The sequence below is a fragment of the Hemicordylus capensis genome, chromosome 16 (assembly GCF_027244095.1).
Source record: "Hemicordylus capensis ecotype Gifberg chromosome 16, rHemCap1.1.pri, whole genome shotgun sequence".
Taxonomy (NCBI): Eukaryota; Metazoa; Chordata; class Lepidosauria; order Squamata; family Cordylidae; genus Hemicordylus; species Hemicordylus capensis.
Genome location: NC_069672.1, coordinates 11,150,962 through 11,169,978, shown reverse-complemented (window position 1 = coordinate 11,169,978; position 19,017 = coordinate 11,150,962). Strand labels below are relative to the sequence as shown.

At 48.5% G+C, this 19,017-nt stretch overlaps 1 protein-coding gene across 1 annotated transcript; it reads left to right on the top strand.

Annotated features, from left to right (window-relative positions):
- Positions 1 to 1,748: 1,748 nt before the first annotated feature.
- Positions 1,749 to 16,731, top strand: CALML6 (calmodulin like 6). The gene is made up of 5 exons (XM_053281326.1): positions 1,749 to 1,882; positions 12,659 to 12,833; positions 12,961 to 13,105; positions 14,112 to 14,212; positions 16,253 to 16,731. Exons 1-5 carry the CDS (start codon positions 1,754 to 1,756, stop codon positions 16,297 to 16,299), a joined length of 597 nt encoding a protein of 198 aa, XP_053137301.1. The 5' UTR covers positions 1,749 to 1,753; the 3' UTR covers positions 16,300 to 16,731.
- Positions 16,732 to 19,017: the final 2,286 nt, after the last annotated feature.

The window sequence follows — 19,017 nt, the reverse complement described above, 5'->3', positions numbered from 1 at the left end:
CTTAACACTGCAGGGCTGAAAAGATGCTGAGGCTGTTCTCCCGAGCAGCCTCGCCTGGGCTTGGTGGTTCATGTGGAGTGCCAGAATCTGCATGGATCTCAGAGCTCTTACCCAGCCTAACCCTTGTGTGCCGAAGAAACGGAAGTCGATCATCTGGGTGAAAGTAGCTGGCGGGGAAACCGACTGCTTTCTTTTCTGCTGGACGAAGAGCCCTGTGGAACGCAAAAGCTTCTCGTCCTTAGCAAATGACGCTGCTGTGGTGCTCCTGCGGGCGTGAAGCCGTAGCTCCAAACTCGAAAGCTCTCTGTCTTTATTCGCCGCACAGAAATGGGACCTGAAGCACCACAGAGCTCCTGACATTTGCTGCCGGCTGTATTGTGTTATTTATTATTTATTAAGGCATAGCAGCATCAGCAGCCTGCTCAGTGGGGCTGTGTCTGAGAGGCATGCTTTCCTCTCCTTTCCCCTGATGTGAGTGGGTGGTATGGAAGGAAAATGGCGCCCGTCATCTTTTGCATTGGTTTCTAAACACAGGGGTTCTGTACTTCCACAAAGCCTTAAGATTCACATTCGAGCTCTGGGCTCATTGTTATCTGGCCGTTGAAGCCCCTTTATATGTATAGCATTGCTGTATTTATTGGTATAGGCTTTTCTCCTACTAATGCCCCTGCTAATTTGGCAAAGAGGCACCTTTTAATGTAGTGATTCTCTTTACTTAGCAGAGGGAGAGTAACTGGCCCTCTCCACCCCCAGCACAGGACCTCCAGTGACTGTGGCTGGTGTCTATCTGATGTTTCTTTTAGATTGTGATCCCATTGAGGACAGGGATCTATCCATCTTATATATTTATTATTTCTCTATGTAAACCGCCCTGAGCCATTTTTGGAAGGGCAGCATAGAAATCGAATAAATAAATAAATAAATAAATAAATAATCAGACCCTTGACCCATCTAGCTCAGTATCATCTACACTGACTGGCAGCAGCCTTCCAAGGCTTCAGACAGAAGTCTCTCCCAGGCCTAGCTGGAGATGCTGCCAGAGACCGAACCTGGCGTCTTCTGCTTGCAAAGCAGATGCTCTTCCACAAAACGATGGATATGCCCGGCAGACACATGAAGCTGCCTACTGAGTCAGGCCTTTCGTCCATTTAGCTCAGCATTGCCCTCACTGACTGGCAGCAGCTCCCCAAGGTTTCTGGCAGGAGTCTCTCCCAGCCCTACCTGGAGATGCTGCCAGGGCTTGAACCTGGGGCCTCCTGTGTGCAAAGCAAGTGCTCTCCCAACAAGCTATGAATGCCCCGATGCACATATGAAGCTGCCAGACCAAGTCAGTCCATTGGTCCACCTAGTTCGGGATGCTATTTATTTTGCTCACCATCACTGGGTGGTGTGGTCGCCCGGTCGAGCACGATAAAAGAATGCAAATGCAACGGCCGGTTGCATTTAAATACATCCGAGGGTGATAATACTACCCACGGCTAACTCTCTTACCAATCGCTCTCGCGCACGTTTGACGCACTCACTCTTTTTTCTTTTGCTGCCTTTCCTGAATGAGGAATGAGGGATGATCGGCCGGGATCTTTTTAATTTGTTGGTTTGGCTGTCTCTGGGATTTTCTTCTCGTTTTCATCCGCCTCCTTTGCTCCCTCCGGCCAGCAAGCCGACAGACCAGGCCGAGCTCACAAAATGCAGCCCTTTGGCACGGCAAACGTTCGCTGTTGCAAGATGACGCAATGATGGGCGGAATGTCGCAATGGGAGAAAGAAAGAAAGAAAGAAAGAAAGAAAGAAAGAAAGAAAGAAAGAAAGAAAGAAAGAAAGAAAAGCCCTGCAGAGCGAGCAGGCCACAGTGCCCGTCTGTTTTCCCAGCGGAGTCTCCAATGGTAAATAGCGTGACTCATTATCCCTCCTCTCAGTCCCAGGCTAACCTTCCCCAGGGAAGCGCTTACGACAGCCATTTGCTAACTCAACAGAAAAGCACGCTCAGCTCAGCTGCATCAGACCTGTAAAGGGACTAGGAAGGATTCCCCTCCGGGTCTTGTCGGCTGGTTCACACACGGCCGGTAAAAGCAGGGCAGGAAGCAGGCTACCCGGAGTTACATGATCATCAGCATCCATGCATTTCCCCAGACATGTCATATATGCAGAACTGCAGGTGTTCTTCATGACAGCCCCCAAAGCCACGCCCACTCATAGCCACCCCCACAGCCACGCCCACCCCCACACAGCCACGCCCCATAGTAGCCACACCCACCCTTACGACCAGATCCCCATTTACTTTGGGAGGGTTCTGTCCCAAGAAGTCAAGGATCGTTTCCTAATCCTACAGAGCAGAAGCGCTCTTACCTCTGGACTTCCGGGGCAAAGCCTGGGGGTCCCCCTGGGGGTCCCCAAATCCTCTACAGTCTGTCCTGGGTGGTGTGGTCACCTGGTTGAGCATTATGATGCTTAATTTGCAGGGAAGGAGAGGAGCTCCAAAGGCCTTTAGGACGGGTCCAGGCTCCAAAATTACCTAGGTGTATCTCCGGAGCTTGAACCTTGGTGTTTAAAACAAAAACAAAAACACACAATTAAAGACACATCTTTTTAGAAAGGCTTTTAAAGTTTTATCCACTGCATATAGCTGCCAGGTTTTGGAGTCCTTGGTTTTTAGCCGTTTACTTAGCACTGTTCATTTGAAACGTTTAGAATGCCTCTCTTTCAAAGGCGGCTTTAGCTTTGGTCTTTTAACTGGTTTAATTTTTATCAGTGCTTTCTGGTTGGTGTTGTATCTATTGTACTGATGGTGTGAGCCAAGCAGTAACGTACTGGAGGAGCAGGGCATAAATGTTTTAAAATTAAATAAATGCATATAGACATTTGTGGCTGGACATCTTTATCAGCCTTTAAAAGAGCCCTTAGGATGCATTTTTTTAGCCTGGCTTTTAGTAGTCTCTGAATGTTTTAAATGGTTTGAAACTGTGGTTTTAACCGTTTGTTTGCTTTTGTTTTTATTGCTTTCCTCTTTGTGAACCTTATTGCCTTTTGAGTCAGATGGTATATAAACAAACAAACAAACAAAAAGGAACATAGACAGCTGCCTTCTACTGAGTCAGACCATTAGTCCATCTAGCTCAGGAATGCCAACACAGGCTGGCAGCGGCTTCTCCAAGGTTGCAGGCAGGAGTCTCTCTCAGCCCTATCTTGGAGATGCTGCCAGGGAGGAGACTTGGAACCTAGATACTCTTCCCAGAGCGGCTCCATCCCCTGAGGGGAATCTATTCCAGTGCTCACACTTCTAGTCTCCCATTCAAATGCAACCAGGGCAGCCCCTGCTTAGCTAAGGGGACAAGGCATGCTTGCTGCCACAAGACCAGCTCTCCGATTACTGCAAAGGTTGCATCTTTCTCTTGTGGCTGGAATGTTCCTCTTCCATTCGGTTCATCCTCCCAGGATACTAACTGACACTAACTCTGGGTGCCATCTTGTGGAGGACTCAGAGGACAGCAGGTGGGATCTGTGGAGATTGGAGGACCGCTGTCTTGGCTTTGGGGAGAACAGTGCAAAGATGTTCTGTCCACAGACACAATACGAGGGATGCCTATGAGTGCATTTCCCCTCAAAGTGCCAAGGTCTAGAAGCAAAGGATCAACGAATGGGCAAATCATTATTCGGAAATGGTGGATGCCACCTTTGAACAACAATCAAAGGTCCTGCAAGCAGTTTACATGGCAAAGTTATAAGACAATAGTTCCCTCCCTGTTAGGGCTGCTAACATTTCATTGCCAGAATGAGGGACACAAGTTGGGGGGGCTGGCTGGGTGTGTGTGTGTGGGGGGGGGGCAGGTGTATGCAGTGGTAATCAAGAGACTATCATTGGCATATATGTAATTGAATTATATGCTATTGAATAATGCCAGCATTGCTGTTATTTAGAACATATTAGGAACATAGGAACACAGGAAGCTGCCATATACTGAGTCAGACCCTTGGTCTATCTAGCCCAGTATTGTCTTCACAGACTGGCAGCAGCTTCTCCAAGGTTGCAGGCAGGAATCTCTCTCAGCCCGATCTTGGAGAAGCCAGGCAGGGAACCTGGAACCAATGGAGGTACTTTTCCCACACAACACCTAATCAACCTAATCAATGTAATTCTCTGCCACAAGATGTGGCGACAGCCAACAAACTGGATGGCTTGAAGAGGGGTTTGGAGAACTTCATGGAGGAGAGGTCTATCAACGGCTACTAGTCGGAGGGCTATAGGCCACCTCCAGCCTCCAAGGCAGGATAGTACCATTTGCAGGGGAGTAACAGCAGGAGGGAGGGCATGCCCTCAACTCCTGCCTGTGGCTTCCAGCGGCATCTGGTGGGCCACTGTGCAAAACAGGATGCTGGACTAGATGGGCTTCCTTGGGCCTGATCCAGCAGGGCAGTTCTTAAGTTCTTAGATGCTCTTCCCAGAGCAGCTCCATCTCCTGAGAGGGATATCTGCCAGTGCTCATACAAGAAGTCTCCCTTTCATATGCAACCATGGCAGACCCTGCTTAACTAAGGGGACAAGTGATGCTTGCGACCACAAGACCAACTCTCTGTGTTCACGTTATACCACTTTTCAACCAAAATCTTCTCAAAATGCTCATCCTGCCACCAAAATGAGGGACAAATGCGGTCCCTATCGAGACCAACATGTCATCCCGGAAACGAGGGACCTCCCGCGTAATGAGGGACCGTTGGCAACCCGACATCCCTGTCCCCAAACGGCTCTGAAATTATTTATTTTTTTACATTTGCACCCCAGTCTTCCTCCAAGGGGCCTAGAGTGGTGTGTGCGCGTGGTTCTGTTTATGCGCACAACAACCCTGTGAGGTAGGTTAGGGCTGACTGATAAGTGACGGGCCCAGAGTCACTCAGTGAGCTTCGTGGCTGCACACACACCCTGGGAGCCCCTTCAAGTACCCTGCTGGGATATAGGTACCCACTGTCGGGAATCTCTGCCACCGAGGAACCCTCCAAAAATGAGGTGGCGTCATGAAATCCCACCTCCGGACACTGCCAAATACTGAAAAAACCAGACTCAACCGCTGGATCTTGCAGCAAAGCCCCGCTGATATTCCAGGACATTGGGATGAGATAAGGAAAGATCAATATAACACGACAGCCCGTTTAGGAGAAGGCATTCCTGCCCAACTTTTGGAAGGCGCCAGATTCTCTCTCCTCCAACAAAAAGCCCGCAACGCTCATAAGTGGACGTCTCTGCCCAGCCCAACGAGGAGAGAGCAGAGACCAAGGCGGTGGAAAATGTGTGTGTGTGTGTGTGTGTGTGTGTGTGTGTGTGTGAAGAGAGAGAGAGAGAGAGAAAGAGAGAGGCTATTTTTAGTCTGGATGCGAGGAGGGCACATGCGTACACACATCATCCCTTTCTCGGCACAAGGTAATTTTATTTAGACACTTCTCTCTCAGCAGAGAACCCAAGAGGGGGTGCTCAATGCCTTGAAATAAGGAGGCGGCTAGAGGTCTCCTCTGAGGTGCAAATGGAAGAAAGAGAGAAGACCAGCTTGCCACAGCAAACACAAACAGAAGCCAACAGCTCCTGAATAAGTCAGTTCATTGATCACACACGGTTCTTGCGATGGCTTCGGTTTCCCGTCCCCCCACGGACTCAAACGGAGAATAGCCACTCCAGTAAATCTAGGCAGAATGCAGTTCACTGCAGCAAAGAAGGAGAATGTGGGAAGGGGATGATTGGGGTGGGGCACTGTGTGTGTGTGTGTGTGTGTGTGTGTGTGTGTGTGTGTGTGTGTGTGTGTGTTTTGCCAGTTTAAAAAAAAAAATGTCCTGCGAGCAAAGCTGGCCTGCCCACTAGGCAAAGCAAAGGAATCGCTCTGTGTGTATTTTTATTTATTTATTTATTTATTCAATTTTTATACCGCCCTTCCAAGCTTGTTCAGGGCGGTTTACAATTAAAAAACAGAAATCATTAAAAACTATTAAAATAGAAATACAAATATAAACATCAAATTTAGAAACATCTTAAAAAACAATTAAACTATCAAAACAATTAAAACCCTGAAAACCGTGTGTGTGTGTGTGTGTGTGTGTGTGTGTGTGTGTATTGCCAGTTTTAAAAAAAATGTCCTGGGAACAAAGCCGGCCTGTCCACTAGGCAAAGCAAAGGGATCGCCTAGGATGCCTGACTTGGGGGGTGCCTAAACAGTGCCAGAATACAGCACTGCCAATCAGAGGTGCACCTAGGTAATTTTGGAGCCTGGACCTCAAAACCTTTGGATTGCCCCCCACCCCCACAATGCAAGTTAAGCATCATCTCCCCACCCCACCCCACCCAGTATTTTTAACATATGGGTTGTTGAGGGCACAAAACATCAATGCAACTTACAAGCATCTAAGAACATAAAACAGGAATGTTGATGCCGAGGTGCACTCAGGTCATTTTGGAGCCTGGATCTAAAGCCTTTGGAGGCCCAACAACTGACCCACCCCAACTGTATTTTTAAGACATTTTTAACGTAACCAAACCATCCAGGACAAACTAAAAAGGATTTGGAAGCCCCCAGGGGACTTCAGCCCAGAAATCCGGGGGTAAGAACCGAACCGGGGGCAGGGAGTTTCGAGCCAAACCAAAACCGGACCACCCCCTCCCGGTTCAAACCTGGTTCAAATTCGAACCGAACCGGGCAAAGTGGTTTCGTGCACATCCCTCATTACCTAGGTACACCTCTGAATGAAGCCCCCCCCCCGCCCAGGACGCTAGGCCAGCTTTGGCCTCAGCTGCGTTTCCCCTTTGCTTAGCTCCACTTGACTCCTTCAGAAATAATCCCAGGAGGTTGTCATTTTGCCCGCGTCACTGGAATACCGGCTTCCAGCGCTTGCACGTCAGACACAGAAACAAAATTGCTCTCTCTTGCCTCTCACTCACTCTCCTCCTCTTCGCCAGCCCTGTGCGTCGGCACACAGATCCCAGGATTTCTGCTTCGAGAAACTGCATACTCAGCCACATAGAAGGCAGCTCTGAATTTAAGACAACCCCGCTTAAAAAATGCAGGCAAAAAGGTATTTGCCCTCAGAGAAGAGGATTCCAAATTTAAGACGACCTGCGGATTTCTAACATCAAAGAACTTGGAAAAAACCTAGTCTTGGATGCAAATGAATAGGAAACTAGGAAGCTACCATATACTGAGTCAGACCCTCGGTCCATCTAGCTCAGTATTATCTACACTGACTGGCAGCAGCTTCAATGAGGTTGCAGGCAGGAGTCTCTCTCAGCCCTATCTGGAGATGATGCCAGGGAGGGAACTTGGAACCTTCTGCTTGCAAGCAGGGAGGTGCTCTTCCCAGAGCGGCCCCCATCCCCTCAGGGGAATATCTTACAGTGCTCACATGTGGTCTCCCATTCAAATGCAAACCAGGGTGGACCCTGCTTAGCAAAGGGGGCAATTCATGCTCGCGACCACAAGACCAGCTCTCCTAGGTGCCCCATTAAAAAAAAGATGACAGATCCAAGGTTGACCCCATTAATTGTTAATTTCCCCCCTCCCGTGATTAGCCTCACTATCCATCTTCCCCTCGACACAACGGCAGTCAACACAGCGGCTTTTCCTAGCTAATAGCTTTCAATCCCCTCGACGGTGTTCTAAATACATTTGCCCTCCGCCCGGTCTCCTTATTTGGCTGGCAGCTCAGACGCCGTTTGCTCCTGGGACTACCAGCCACCTGGCGTGCAGAGGGCCAGCAAATCCTTGAGTGGGGAGAACAAGAGGTGTTGCGTTACAACCCTACAGTTTTCCTCCTTTGCTTCAGGAAAGAGAGATCTGTGCCTACAGGGTCTCCGCGACATTTTCTCAGACTTGAGGACAGAAGTGCAGAAAAGAACACGGATCAGACCCCGATTAGAGATAAGAGAGCTGGTCTTGTGGTAGCAAGCATGAACCACCCCCTTTGCTAAGCAGGGTCTGCCCTGGTTTGCATTTGAATGGGAGACGGCATACGAGCACTGTAAGATCTTCCCCGCAGGGGATGGGGCCGCTCAGGGAAGAGCTCCTGCATGTTTGCATGCAGAAGGTCCCAAGTTCCCTCCCTGGCAGCATCCCCAAGAGAGGGCTGAGAGAGACTCCTGCCCGAAACCTTAGAGAAGCCGCTGCCAGGAAAGTGTATTTCCAGAGGGAAAAGAATCTAGAAGGAAGGAGGCAAAGTCAGGCAAAAGAAAAGAAGAAATGGATAAGAAAAGATGCGGTGAGAGCTTCCTAGTGTCCAGCTTTCTCGCCTCCACCCACTGTGCCCCACTCTCCTCCCCCTACGGCAGTAGCTATTTCCTTGCTACATCCATTGAAATTGCCCTTTCGAATCCCTTTCTCATAAAGAGAGTCCTCAGAGGTGGGGAAAAGCTTTCCCACTTGCTTATTTCCACATGACTGGGACGTCTTAGTGCTATGGTACGGCGGAGGATAAAAGTCTCTAACAGCACAGGGCGGCTCAACTTTGGCACAACTCCCATAATCCCTGGCTATTGGTCACTGTGGCTGGGGATTATGGGAGTTGTAGTCCAAAAACCGCTGGAGGGGGCAGTGTTGAGCAGGCCTGTAGCAGGGTGTGGCTTTGCTCTTGTGAACCCCGCCACATCGACCATCAGCAGTAAAGGATTCAGCCGTCAAGAAATATGGCGTAGACTAGCACTTGGTAGGGTTGCAATGAAGGCCTTGGAAAGGATTTCTAGATTCCTTGTCGTGTCTACACCTACAAAGATTAGAATCGTCCGGACAATGGTTTCCCCCCATGACATTCTATGGATGAAATAGCTGGATTTTGAATAAGTAAGATAGAAAAAATATTGACGCTTTTGAACTTGGGTGTTGGAGAAGACTTTTGAAGATACCACGGACAGACAGGAAAAGAAACCAATGGCGCATAGAACAAATCAATCCAGAATTCTCACTCGAGGCACAAATGACCAGGCTCAAACTATCATATATCAGACCCATTATGTGAGACCCAGCTCCCTTGAGAAGTCCATCATGCTGGGGAAAGTGGAAGGAAAGAGAAGAAGAGGGCGACCAGCCGCAAGGTGGATGTACTTGATGATGACAGCAATGAATGCACCACCGAGAAACCTTCAAAGCCAAGTTAAAGACTCATCATCCTGGAGAGAATCTATCTGTGTGGTCACTAAGAGTCAACACTGACTTCACAGCACTTAATCATATCAATTGTTATTGTTCTATACTTACATGCCACTTTGGTTACATTTGTGGAAAAGTTGGATAACCATTAAATGGTCACAAAATACACCCTCCACTCTAAAAGTGGAGTGGAGTCATTTAAGTACAAAGATTGTGTTTAAGTACAAAGATTAGTAATCGGTCTAGTAATAATAACCATTGCTTATTAGTAGGTATAAGCACTAGCAATATTGCTAAAAGTATCAGTAGCAAAGTATTACTATCATAGCTTTTACTATGTAAGCTACTTCGTGAACATTCATGGAGAATATTTATCTACTGCTTCAACTTTTGTTGAAAAACGGTATATAAATATTTGTCGTATTCACGTCGCAAAGCAATAATTCGGAAGTCTGTTATTAAAGCCAGGGTGCTGGAGTGTATGGACGGGCTGGCGAGACCCAAGTTCAAATCCTCATTCAGCCATGGGTGACTGTGGGCCAGTCACACCTCTTTCCGCCTAACCAACCTCACAGGGTTGTTGTGAGGATTCACCATAACCTTCTGCACTGCGCCAGGCTCTTTGGAGGAAGAGCGGGATAGAAACGTAAACATAGATAAAGAAAGTGTGGTTACTCTGTAGATGAATCACAATCCAAATTTTATCGGGAATACGGGGCAATACTGGCCTACTCTGCAGGCTTGTTGTAAGGCTGAGATAACGTACCTCAAGCTTCCTTGAACGCTTGAAGGGCTGTATCAGTCCTGACCACGCAGCTCCCTCTGAAACTGATCTGAAGGCCTTGAGGATGCAGCAGATGTTTCTCTGGTCGCGGGATTCCTCCCAAAATAGGGGCCTCCATCTTCACATCCAAAAAAGGCTTCTAAGATTCTCATTCCCCTGGGTACCGAGGGCTGATAGCTTTCTTCTTAGCTGTAAAAGAAAGCCACTCCAGTCTCCATCCTCGCCCCCAACTCCAGCAGGCTCAAGACCATCTTCTCAAGCCAGCCGGAACCCACAGAGAAAATGGTGAGTACCTCGTCTTCAGCGGCTACCGCTTGATAGCCCCTCAGAAGTCAACAATTTTGTATAGGCAGGTGTACCCCGCTGGCTCTGACCCAAAGGACTGTGAGTGGAAGAAGAACGTGACCTAGTGTTCTTCTGTGAACATTTCCGCAAATGCTGAGAGGAGAACCCCCCTCCACCCGCCCGACACGCCCCTGCCCATATTTTTAAATTTTGCAGCAAAGTACCAAAGAAAACGATGCCGAAATGATTTTGATGCCAACTCACCTGCAGGAGGATTCGCAACAGGGATATAAAAAGCTGCTGGCCAGAGGCAAACCCTTGGTCCATCTAGCTCGGTACTGTCTAAACTGACTGGTAACGGCTCTACAAGGTTTCAGGCAGCAGGGCTCTTACTGGGACTTAGCAGGACTTCGAGGCTCTTAGTGGGACTTCGGGGCTGAGGTCCAGGGCCTCCACACCCTTGGCCCCCCACCAAATCCTCTTTAGTTTGTCCCAGGTGATGTGGTTGTCGTGCCGTGCCCGGTGTGACCTCTACATTAGAGACAGAGCGGGGAGTAGGGAAACAAATATGTGGGATGGGGAGATGTTAATGTTAGGTGTTGAAATGTTTCTGCGAATGCATATTTGCATAAAGATACCTGGTTTTGTATCCTTACGTGCTGGGGGGTTTCGTTGCTGTTTGTGTCCTCAACAGCCCACGTGTTAACAACTCTGCCTATATCATCCCGTTTACATTTTATTTCCCCTTTATTGAAGAATCTTCCTGGCCACACGGATGATTTTTATCTTGATTATTTGCTGTCCAGTTTGACCCGGTTCGGTTTGAGTCCGAACCGGACTCGAACCGGACCGAACATGTTTGGCTTTAGACCACCCGAACTAGGACCCCTGTCTGGCTTGGGTTTGAGTCAGTTCGAGGTTCTATTTATAAAATCTATATGTAAATATATTTTAAAAAATAACTCACTGCCGGGTCCAAGTTGTTTGCCGCCCTGGAAGATGCAGTGCTGAGTGGGTAAGGTAGATATTTGGGGGCTCCAGCGAGGGGTGGGTGGGTGGGGTGGTGGCTCCAAAGGCCTTTAGGTCCAGGCTCCAAAATTTCCTAGGTGCATCTTTGTTCCCAGCCCTACCTGGCGATGTTTCAGGCTGTGGTCTTTCCCAGCCCCACCTGGCTCCTTGGAGGAAGAGCGGGATAGTAATGTAAATAAAATTTAAAAATATTTTTTGTAAAAAGAGAACATTTTCAGTTGTATGATCGAAAATTCTGCTTCTTTTCCAAAAAAATTCCATTGCTCTTAAAAAGAAAAGGAAGAAAAAAAGGGGGGGAGAGAAGGGGAAAAGAAGAAGTCATCCAGAGAGGCAGAAGGAAGCACACAGGATCCTAAACTATTCGAGGACGAGCCTGCCCTCTAGTGCTTGCTTCCAGTTTGAGCTCAAAGCTGGTTTGTGTATGGTGAAGGATGACCAGGAAACTTACTCCATATTCCTAATGGGCTTTTAAAAAGGGAAATCCAGACCTGCACTGCATCATGGTATGCGAGTGCAGTTCTGCATGTCGAAGGTCTCGGGTTCATTCCCTTGCAGCGTCTTTGGGGACAGGGGGCCATCTTTATTTATATCCATGTAAGTCGGGTTTTTTGTGAACTTTTGTTGAAAAGCAGTATATAAATATTTGTCATATCCGTATCCGTAAATCATTGCTTCTGCAAAGTAACAATAATTGCTTCCACAAAAGAAAGATGAATCGGATTCTTGAATCGCCTATTGGTAACTTTTCATACGTCAGGGTTTGGTCTAGTTCCAGATAGAAGCCGTGCTGGATTTAGGCACAAATGAACACCGAATTCAGACAGAACAGGAAACCGGAGGTCCCTTCGCTTCTGGTTTCCTTGGACATGTGTCCGAATTGGAGAAACCGGGGTTGAAGGAGAGAAGGGACACACGGTTTCCCTTCCTAAATTCCTTCAGTTCAGAGTGGGGTTTGGCAACCTCAAACTCCGGTTCTGCAGCACCAGCGTTAGATCCGAACACTGGCACCACAGTTTTGGACCCACAAAACTGTCAAGAAGGAAGCCCACACAGCCAGATCCCCCACCTCTCTCCTTTCCACCCGAAAGCCGATGGGATGGGGTGGGGGGAACGGAATCACCCGTGGTTCCATGTTATATCTGAAGGGGGCCTAACTAAGCTACAGCTTAGGGCAGGCCTACTCAACTTAGGCTTCCCCAGGGGTTTTTGGACCACAACTCCCACAATCCTCAGCCACACCAGCCAATAGCCAGGGGTTATGGGAGTTGTAGGCCAACATCTGCAGGAGGGACGATCCTGGCGATTGGCCACTGTGGCTGGGGATTATGGGAGTTGTAGTCCAAAAACAGCTGCGGGGGGGCAGAGTTGAGCAGGTCTGTATTAGGGCCTCCACATGTCAGAATTGGGCCCTGGATGGATGTTGAGTTCATGTGTCCCCCTTCCCCGAGCAGACCGAAACGCTGACCCCGGAGCAGATCACGGAGTACAAGGGCATCTTTGAGATGTTCGACGAAGAGGGGAACGGCTTAGTGAAGACGGCCGAGCTGGAAAGGCTCATGAGCTTGATCGGCATCAACCCCACCAAGCGGGAACTGGAGACGATGGCCAAGGACGTGGACAAAGACGGTAAGCACGACACGGAGCTAGACGGACCAAGCGTCTGACTCAGTCGGAGGCAGGTTCCGACAAGGCAGACCGTACACCAGAAACACAGGCCCAGGCCCCAGTGATCGTCTCTCTTCCTTTTGCCCAGGTAAAGGCAGCTTCAACTGTGACGGATTCCTGGTCTTGATGGGCATCTACCACGAAAAATCCAAGAACCAGGACGAGGAACTCAGGGCAGCCTTCAAGGTCTTCGACCAGGAGCACAAAGGCTACATCGAGTGGAACACCTTGAAGTGGGTACCTGGAGGCAGCTCTGAAGAGAGTCGGGAGACACCCCCCCCCTCCACAGTAGCTCTTCATGGCTTAGTCTGACAATGGCAAACGTATGATCCACCCACAGCTCTTGGCTCTCCCAGTTAAGCAGAACCTCCAGCTTTAGGAGTAGTGTACCAGATGCTTTGGGCAGACAGTGGCAGCTTTCCCCCTAGGTATCTGGCTGACCACCGTCAGAAACAGATGGCTGCATTAAGTGGATCTGACCCAAGCAAGGCAGTAGCTCTTTTAAGAAATTCCATGGAGTCGTGGGCTGAGAGGATTAGACTCATCCATTGGCTATCATGGGCCGCGGCCGGCATGCAGAAGATCCCAGGTTCAACCCCTGGCAGTACATCCATGTTGGAGTAGGAAAAGCCCCTGCTGGAAACCTTGGAGAGCTGCTGCCAGCCAGTGTAGGCAATATTGAGCTAGATGGGCCAAGGGACTGACTCAGTAGGCAGCTGTTTCATTTGTGAAGAAAGGTCCAGAGCTCAATGGTAGAGCACCTGCTTTGCAATGTTCAACTCCTGGTATTTTCAGGTAGGGCAGGGAAAGAGCCTAACTTCTCTTGACACTTGGAAAAGAATATTCTCCAATTCTATTTTTTTTTCTCAATTACCCTTCATCTAGAAGGGGTGAGAATAGTTCAGAGCATTATTTACATTATTATTATTATTATTATTATTATTTTACATTTATATCCTGCTCTCCCTCCAAGGAGCCCAGAGCGGTGTACTACATACTTGAGTTTCTCTTTCACAACAACCCTGTGAAGTAGGCTAGGCTGAGAGGTGATTGGCCCAGAGTCAGCCAGCTAGTAGCATGGCTGAATGGGGATTTGAACTCAGGTCTTCCTGGTCCTAGTCCAGCACTCTAACCACTACACCACGCTGGCTCTAGGCAAAGGATAATTTTACACTCCAAAAATCGATTCGGATAATATTGTTTTCCAACTCTATGAGAATCCCGTTTCTTGCCATTTAGGTATGTGCTGACGAACGCTGGGGAACCCCTCAATGAACACGAAGCTGAACTCATGATGAAGGAAGCAGACAAGGACGGGGATGGGACCATCGACTACGAAGGTATTGGGAGCACAATTCCATCCATGTTTGCATTGCATTCTGGTTATCTTGGGACAGAAAATGATTAGGCTTGACTACTGCAATGCACTCTACATAGGGCTGCCTTTGTACGTAGTTCGGAAACTTCAGTTCGTTCTAGGGATGTGCAATCTGGCTCAAAATCGAGCCGGCCCGGTTCGGAGGTTCACACTCAAACCGAACTGGGGGCGGGGCTCGGTCTGAAGTCCAGTTCAAATTCCAGTCAAGCCACACACACACCCCCAGCTCCAAACACACGCGGAGGCATTTGCGTCACCACTGGTTCTGTGCATATACGATTACGGCGAGTACTTGTATATCGCTTCTCAACCAAAGTTCCCAAAGCAGTTCACATAGATATAAATAAATAAATACAATGATTCCTTCTCCCCAAAGGGCTCACACTCTAAAAAAAAGCAACATAAGATAGACACCAGCAACAGTCACTGGAGGGATGCTGTGCTGGGGATGGATAGGGCCAAAAGCTCCCCTTCTGCTAAATACAGAGAAACACCTCTTTTTAAAAAAGGTACCTCTTTTCTCAATCCCCTACTTAGTTCACAATGCGGCAGCCAAATTGGCCTCCAAGGTAATCCAGAGAGACCATAGTATGCCTGTTTTGAAATAGCTGAACTGGCTGCCAATATGTTTCCGGGCAAAATACAAAGTGCTGGTTATTCCCTTTAAAGCTCTGAACGGCTTAGGTCCGAGTTACCTTAGAGAATGCCTTCTTCGGTATGATCCCCACTGCATGTTGAGGTCAGCTGTTGCGATTCATCTCCAGCTGCCACTGGTGCGTTTGGCGACGGCCAGAGACAGTGCCTTCTCTGTAGCTGCTCCTGGGCTGCGGAATGCACCCCCCAAAGAAATGTGTGGTCTAGAAACATTACTGACAACATTATTAAGAGAGCCCTTAAAACTTATTGTTTTGGCCTGGCCTTCCAGGGTTTTAAAACTGTTTTGCTTTAACTGTTTTAAACGGTGTTGGACTGATTTAGATTTTATGGTTTTAAGTTGGATATTTAGATGATTATGTTTTGGTTTGGTTTTGTAAACCGCCCGGAGCTGTTGGAGTGGGCGGTATAGATATGTAACAATAAACAAAACAAATACAATATTAGGGAGAGGGAACTATTAGCAGAAGACCAGCCATACCAAAGCAACTGGGATTCTCCCCCCCGCTGCCCCATTGCAAATTTGACTTGATGTTGGAGAATCAGGAGACCTTACCCACAGATCCACAAGCACAATCCAACTTCCCTTCTGTCTGACTCTGCCTTAATATTGTTTCCAAAACAAGGTTTGGCTTTTGTGCATGGATCTATCGAGGGAGGCTTGCAGTGCCTCTGATCTTGCAGCAGAGGGAGACAGAAGGCAGTGTTTCTTTCTGCATCCTTCTCTCGCTGAACCAATTGCAAGACCGCTTTTGCTAAGGATATCCAAAGTGTAGAGGGGTGTGTGCATACACACAGTGCCAGATTAAATAATTAAGAGAGGAGAGCCAGTCTTATGGTAGCAAGCATGAATGTTCCTCTTTGCTAAGCAGGGTTCACCCTGGTTTGCATTTGTAAGGGCGACTCTATGCGGGAGCACTGTGAGATATTCCCCTTAGGTGATGGGGCTGCTCTGGGAAAAGCAACTTCATGCAGGAGGTCCCAAGTTCCCTCCCTGGCAGTATCTCCAGATAGGGCTGGGAGAGACTCCTGCCTGCAACCTCGGAGAAGCCGCTGCTAGTCTGTGTAGAAAGTACTGAACTAGATGGACTAAGGGTCTGACTCAGTATTTGGCAGCTTCATATCTCTGAGGGGAACTCAGGGGCTGTGCTAAAAGCACCCAAGATAAGATTTGCAAAGGGATCTGAAAGAGGTAAATATGTATCTTAGTAAGCAAAAAAAAAAGTTAGTTTGCACAGGGTCTCCATACTGTTGGGGGAGGCTTTTCTGTTCTTGTTTAGGAAAAAAGCAGGGAGAGGAAAAAATGGAATAGAAGAATAACCGTTTCTGCTTTGTTTTCTATCCACAGAGTTTGTGGCAATGATGACAGGGGAATCCTTTAAGCTGACGCAGTAAGGCCTTTTGGAAGAGATGCCTCCTTGAAGAAAATGGCCCCATCCATATCCCTCCTGCCCACCTCGGCAGGCTTTATTCCCTGCAAGGTGAACAGACTACCTTTCAGGTGACTGGAGGGGGAAATTACATATATATCCATCAGGCCCCAAACCACAGCATTTTTAAAAACTACAGCAAGAAGCTGCAAGCAAAGAGGGGGTGATGGAGAACTTCTCCCAGAGCACGTCTACACTACGGAATTAAACTGGTTTAAGAGTCTCTCGCGCGCTCATGGGTATGATCGTTTTATGAGCCAAGGATGGGCGGGCTTTAACCGAAAGTGATTATCGAACCCCGGTTCCCAGGGTTCTTTGGGAGAACTCACAACCGGTGTCAAGCCAACAGAAGTTCGGAGTGTGGGCGGTTTGTGCGTGCCTGATCCCTCAAGCAAGACATGGGGCAGTTCACCTGTGGTTAGGGCCATTAATAAATTGTACTTAAAAAAAAAAAAAGCTTTATTCTCTGTGTGGTTCTGCTAGGCATCGCGCCAAAGCTGGAGAGAGAGAGGAAACTAGAAAAAGTTGACCCCAGATGTTGGACTACCACTCCCATCATCTGCAGTCACAATGGGTGATGGGAGTGGTAGTCCAACAGCAGCTGGAGACCCAAGTCTGAGAACTCCTGGCTGGCTGTGAAGCAAGCGGGGTTCACACGACCACAGCCATCACAGAATAACTTGCTGCTAAGTGTGTGAAATGACTCCCTAGATGGAGCTGCTTTGTACTGAGCCCAGTCCTTGGTCTAACTAGCCCAATATTGGCTACTCTGGCTGGCAGCAGCTCTTCAGATTCCAGGGATCAGCGTCTAATACTGATACTGGCTCCTTGAAATCCTTTCGAGATGCCAGAGGAGGAACTTGGATTCTTTCACTTACAAACTACATAGGAACATACGATCTGAATCAGCCTTATACCAAGTCAGACCATTGGTTTATCTGGCTCAGTATCATCTACTCTGATTGGCAGCAGATCTCCAAGGTTTCAGGCAGGAACCTTTCCCAGCCCTACCTGGAGATGCTGCCAGGGAGTGAACCTGGGACCTTCTGCATGCGAAGCAGATGCTCTAACACTGAGCTATGGATGCTCCCGATGGACATCTGATGCTGCCAACCTGAGTCAGATCACTGCTCCATGCAACTCAGCACTGTCCACCCTGACCGGCAGCCACTGCCTAAGGTTTCAAGCAGGTTTCCTTCCTAGCCTGGTCTGGATACGCCAAGGATTGAGCATGGGATTGCCTGCATTCCAGATCTCCTGAGTGGCCCTCTGCCCCCAAACTTTCTATACCAGTTCAGCCCATCTAACACAGCACTTCCTACTCTGGCTGGCAGCAGCTCTCATCACAAGCAGAGGCACTGCCCGCCCAAGCTGGCAGCTGAGATCCTTTTAGGGGAGATGCCATGGATTAAACCCAAACCCGGGGCCTTCTGCTTACAAAGCATGTACACAGAAGCCCTGCAGAGACAGCCAGTGTGGTGTAGTGGCCCGCACACTGGGCGAGAACTGGGGAGATGCAAGTTCAAATCCCCATTCCTCCAAGTAACTCACTGGGTGACTCTGGGCCAGTCCCTTCTCTCTCAGCCTAGCCTACTCCACAGGGTTGTTGTGAGGATAAACACCACCATGCACGCAGCTCCAGGCTCCTTGGAGGAAGAGCGAGATATACAAGCCCTGCTGAAATGAGACTGTTGACCCGGCTGTCCTAGGGCTGGAAAAGGAAACTTCTGTCACTCACCTGTCCTGGAGGCGCTTTCAGCATCTGATAGCGCTGGGAAACACTGTGTTTTTTAAGTTGGTCCAGATTTCTGACGGCAATGGAAATCCCCGAGGAGGAAGGATATGAAATGCCCCGAGTCTGAAACTGGAGCTCTCGGGGAAGAATGCAAGATACGCACAGAAGGAAGGTGTAAAGGGCAAGGCCCACTCAGCCGAGAGCATGCCGAGATCCACACTCGTGTTGCATTTAGGGAGCATTTTTATTGGGTGGCGAGAACCCGGGAGTGGCCGGAGAGCCGAAAAAAGCAGTCCAGGCAGAATCCTTAGAGCCAGGGCTTCCAAAAGCGACGAGCACCTTAATTTTCATTTGGTGCGTTACGATGGGCAACTAAGCCGGCCACTGGTTGTGGCCCATTTCTGAGTGGGGCTGGAAATCTGCATCTTGGCGGAGTTTTAATTTTTCTCTATTCATTCAATTTATATACCACCCTTCCTGAAGTGGTTCAAGGGAGTCTATATTAAAATCAAATACAGAACTCTCTAATATTCGGTATTTTTATCAATTTTTTTTTAAAATCAAGTTAGCACCTTACTAGAAGCCCCGATTTTGTGGGGTGGGAAATTAGCACCATCACAATTCTTTGAGTGGGGCGGGAAATTAGCACCTTACCAGAGGCCATCATACGGTCCCAGGTTCCCTCCCTGGCAGCATCTCCAAGAAAGGCCTGAGAGAGACTCCGGCCTGAATCCTTGGAGAAGCCGCTGCCAGTCTGGGTAGACAATCCTGAGCTAGATAGACTGAGGTTCTGACTCTGTATAAGGCAGCTTCCTATAACTTTGCCGTAGGGCAAGCAGGAGCTTAGAAGACAAAACCCTGATTTCCGTGCCCACCCGCCCAAAAAGAACACCCCACAGATGAAGGCCTGATCAACAGGTGTACATTTGATAATAATAAATGGAATTG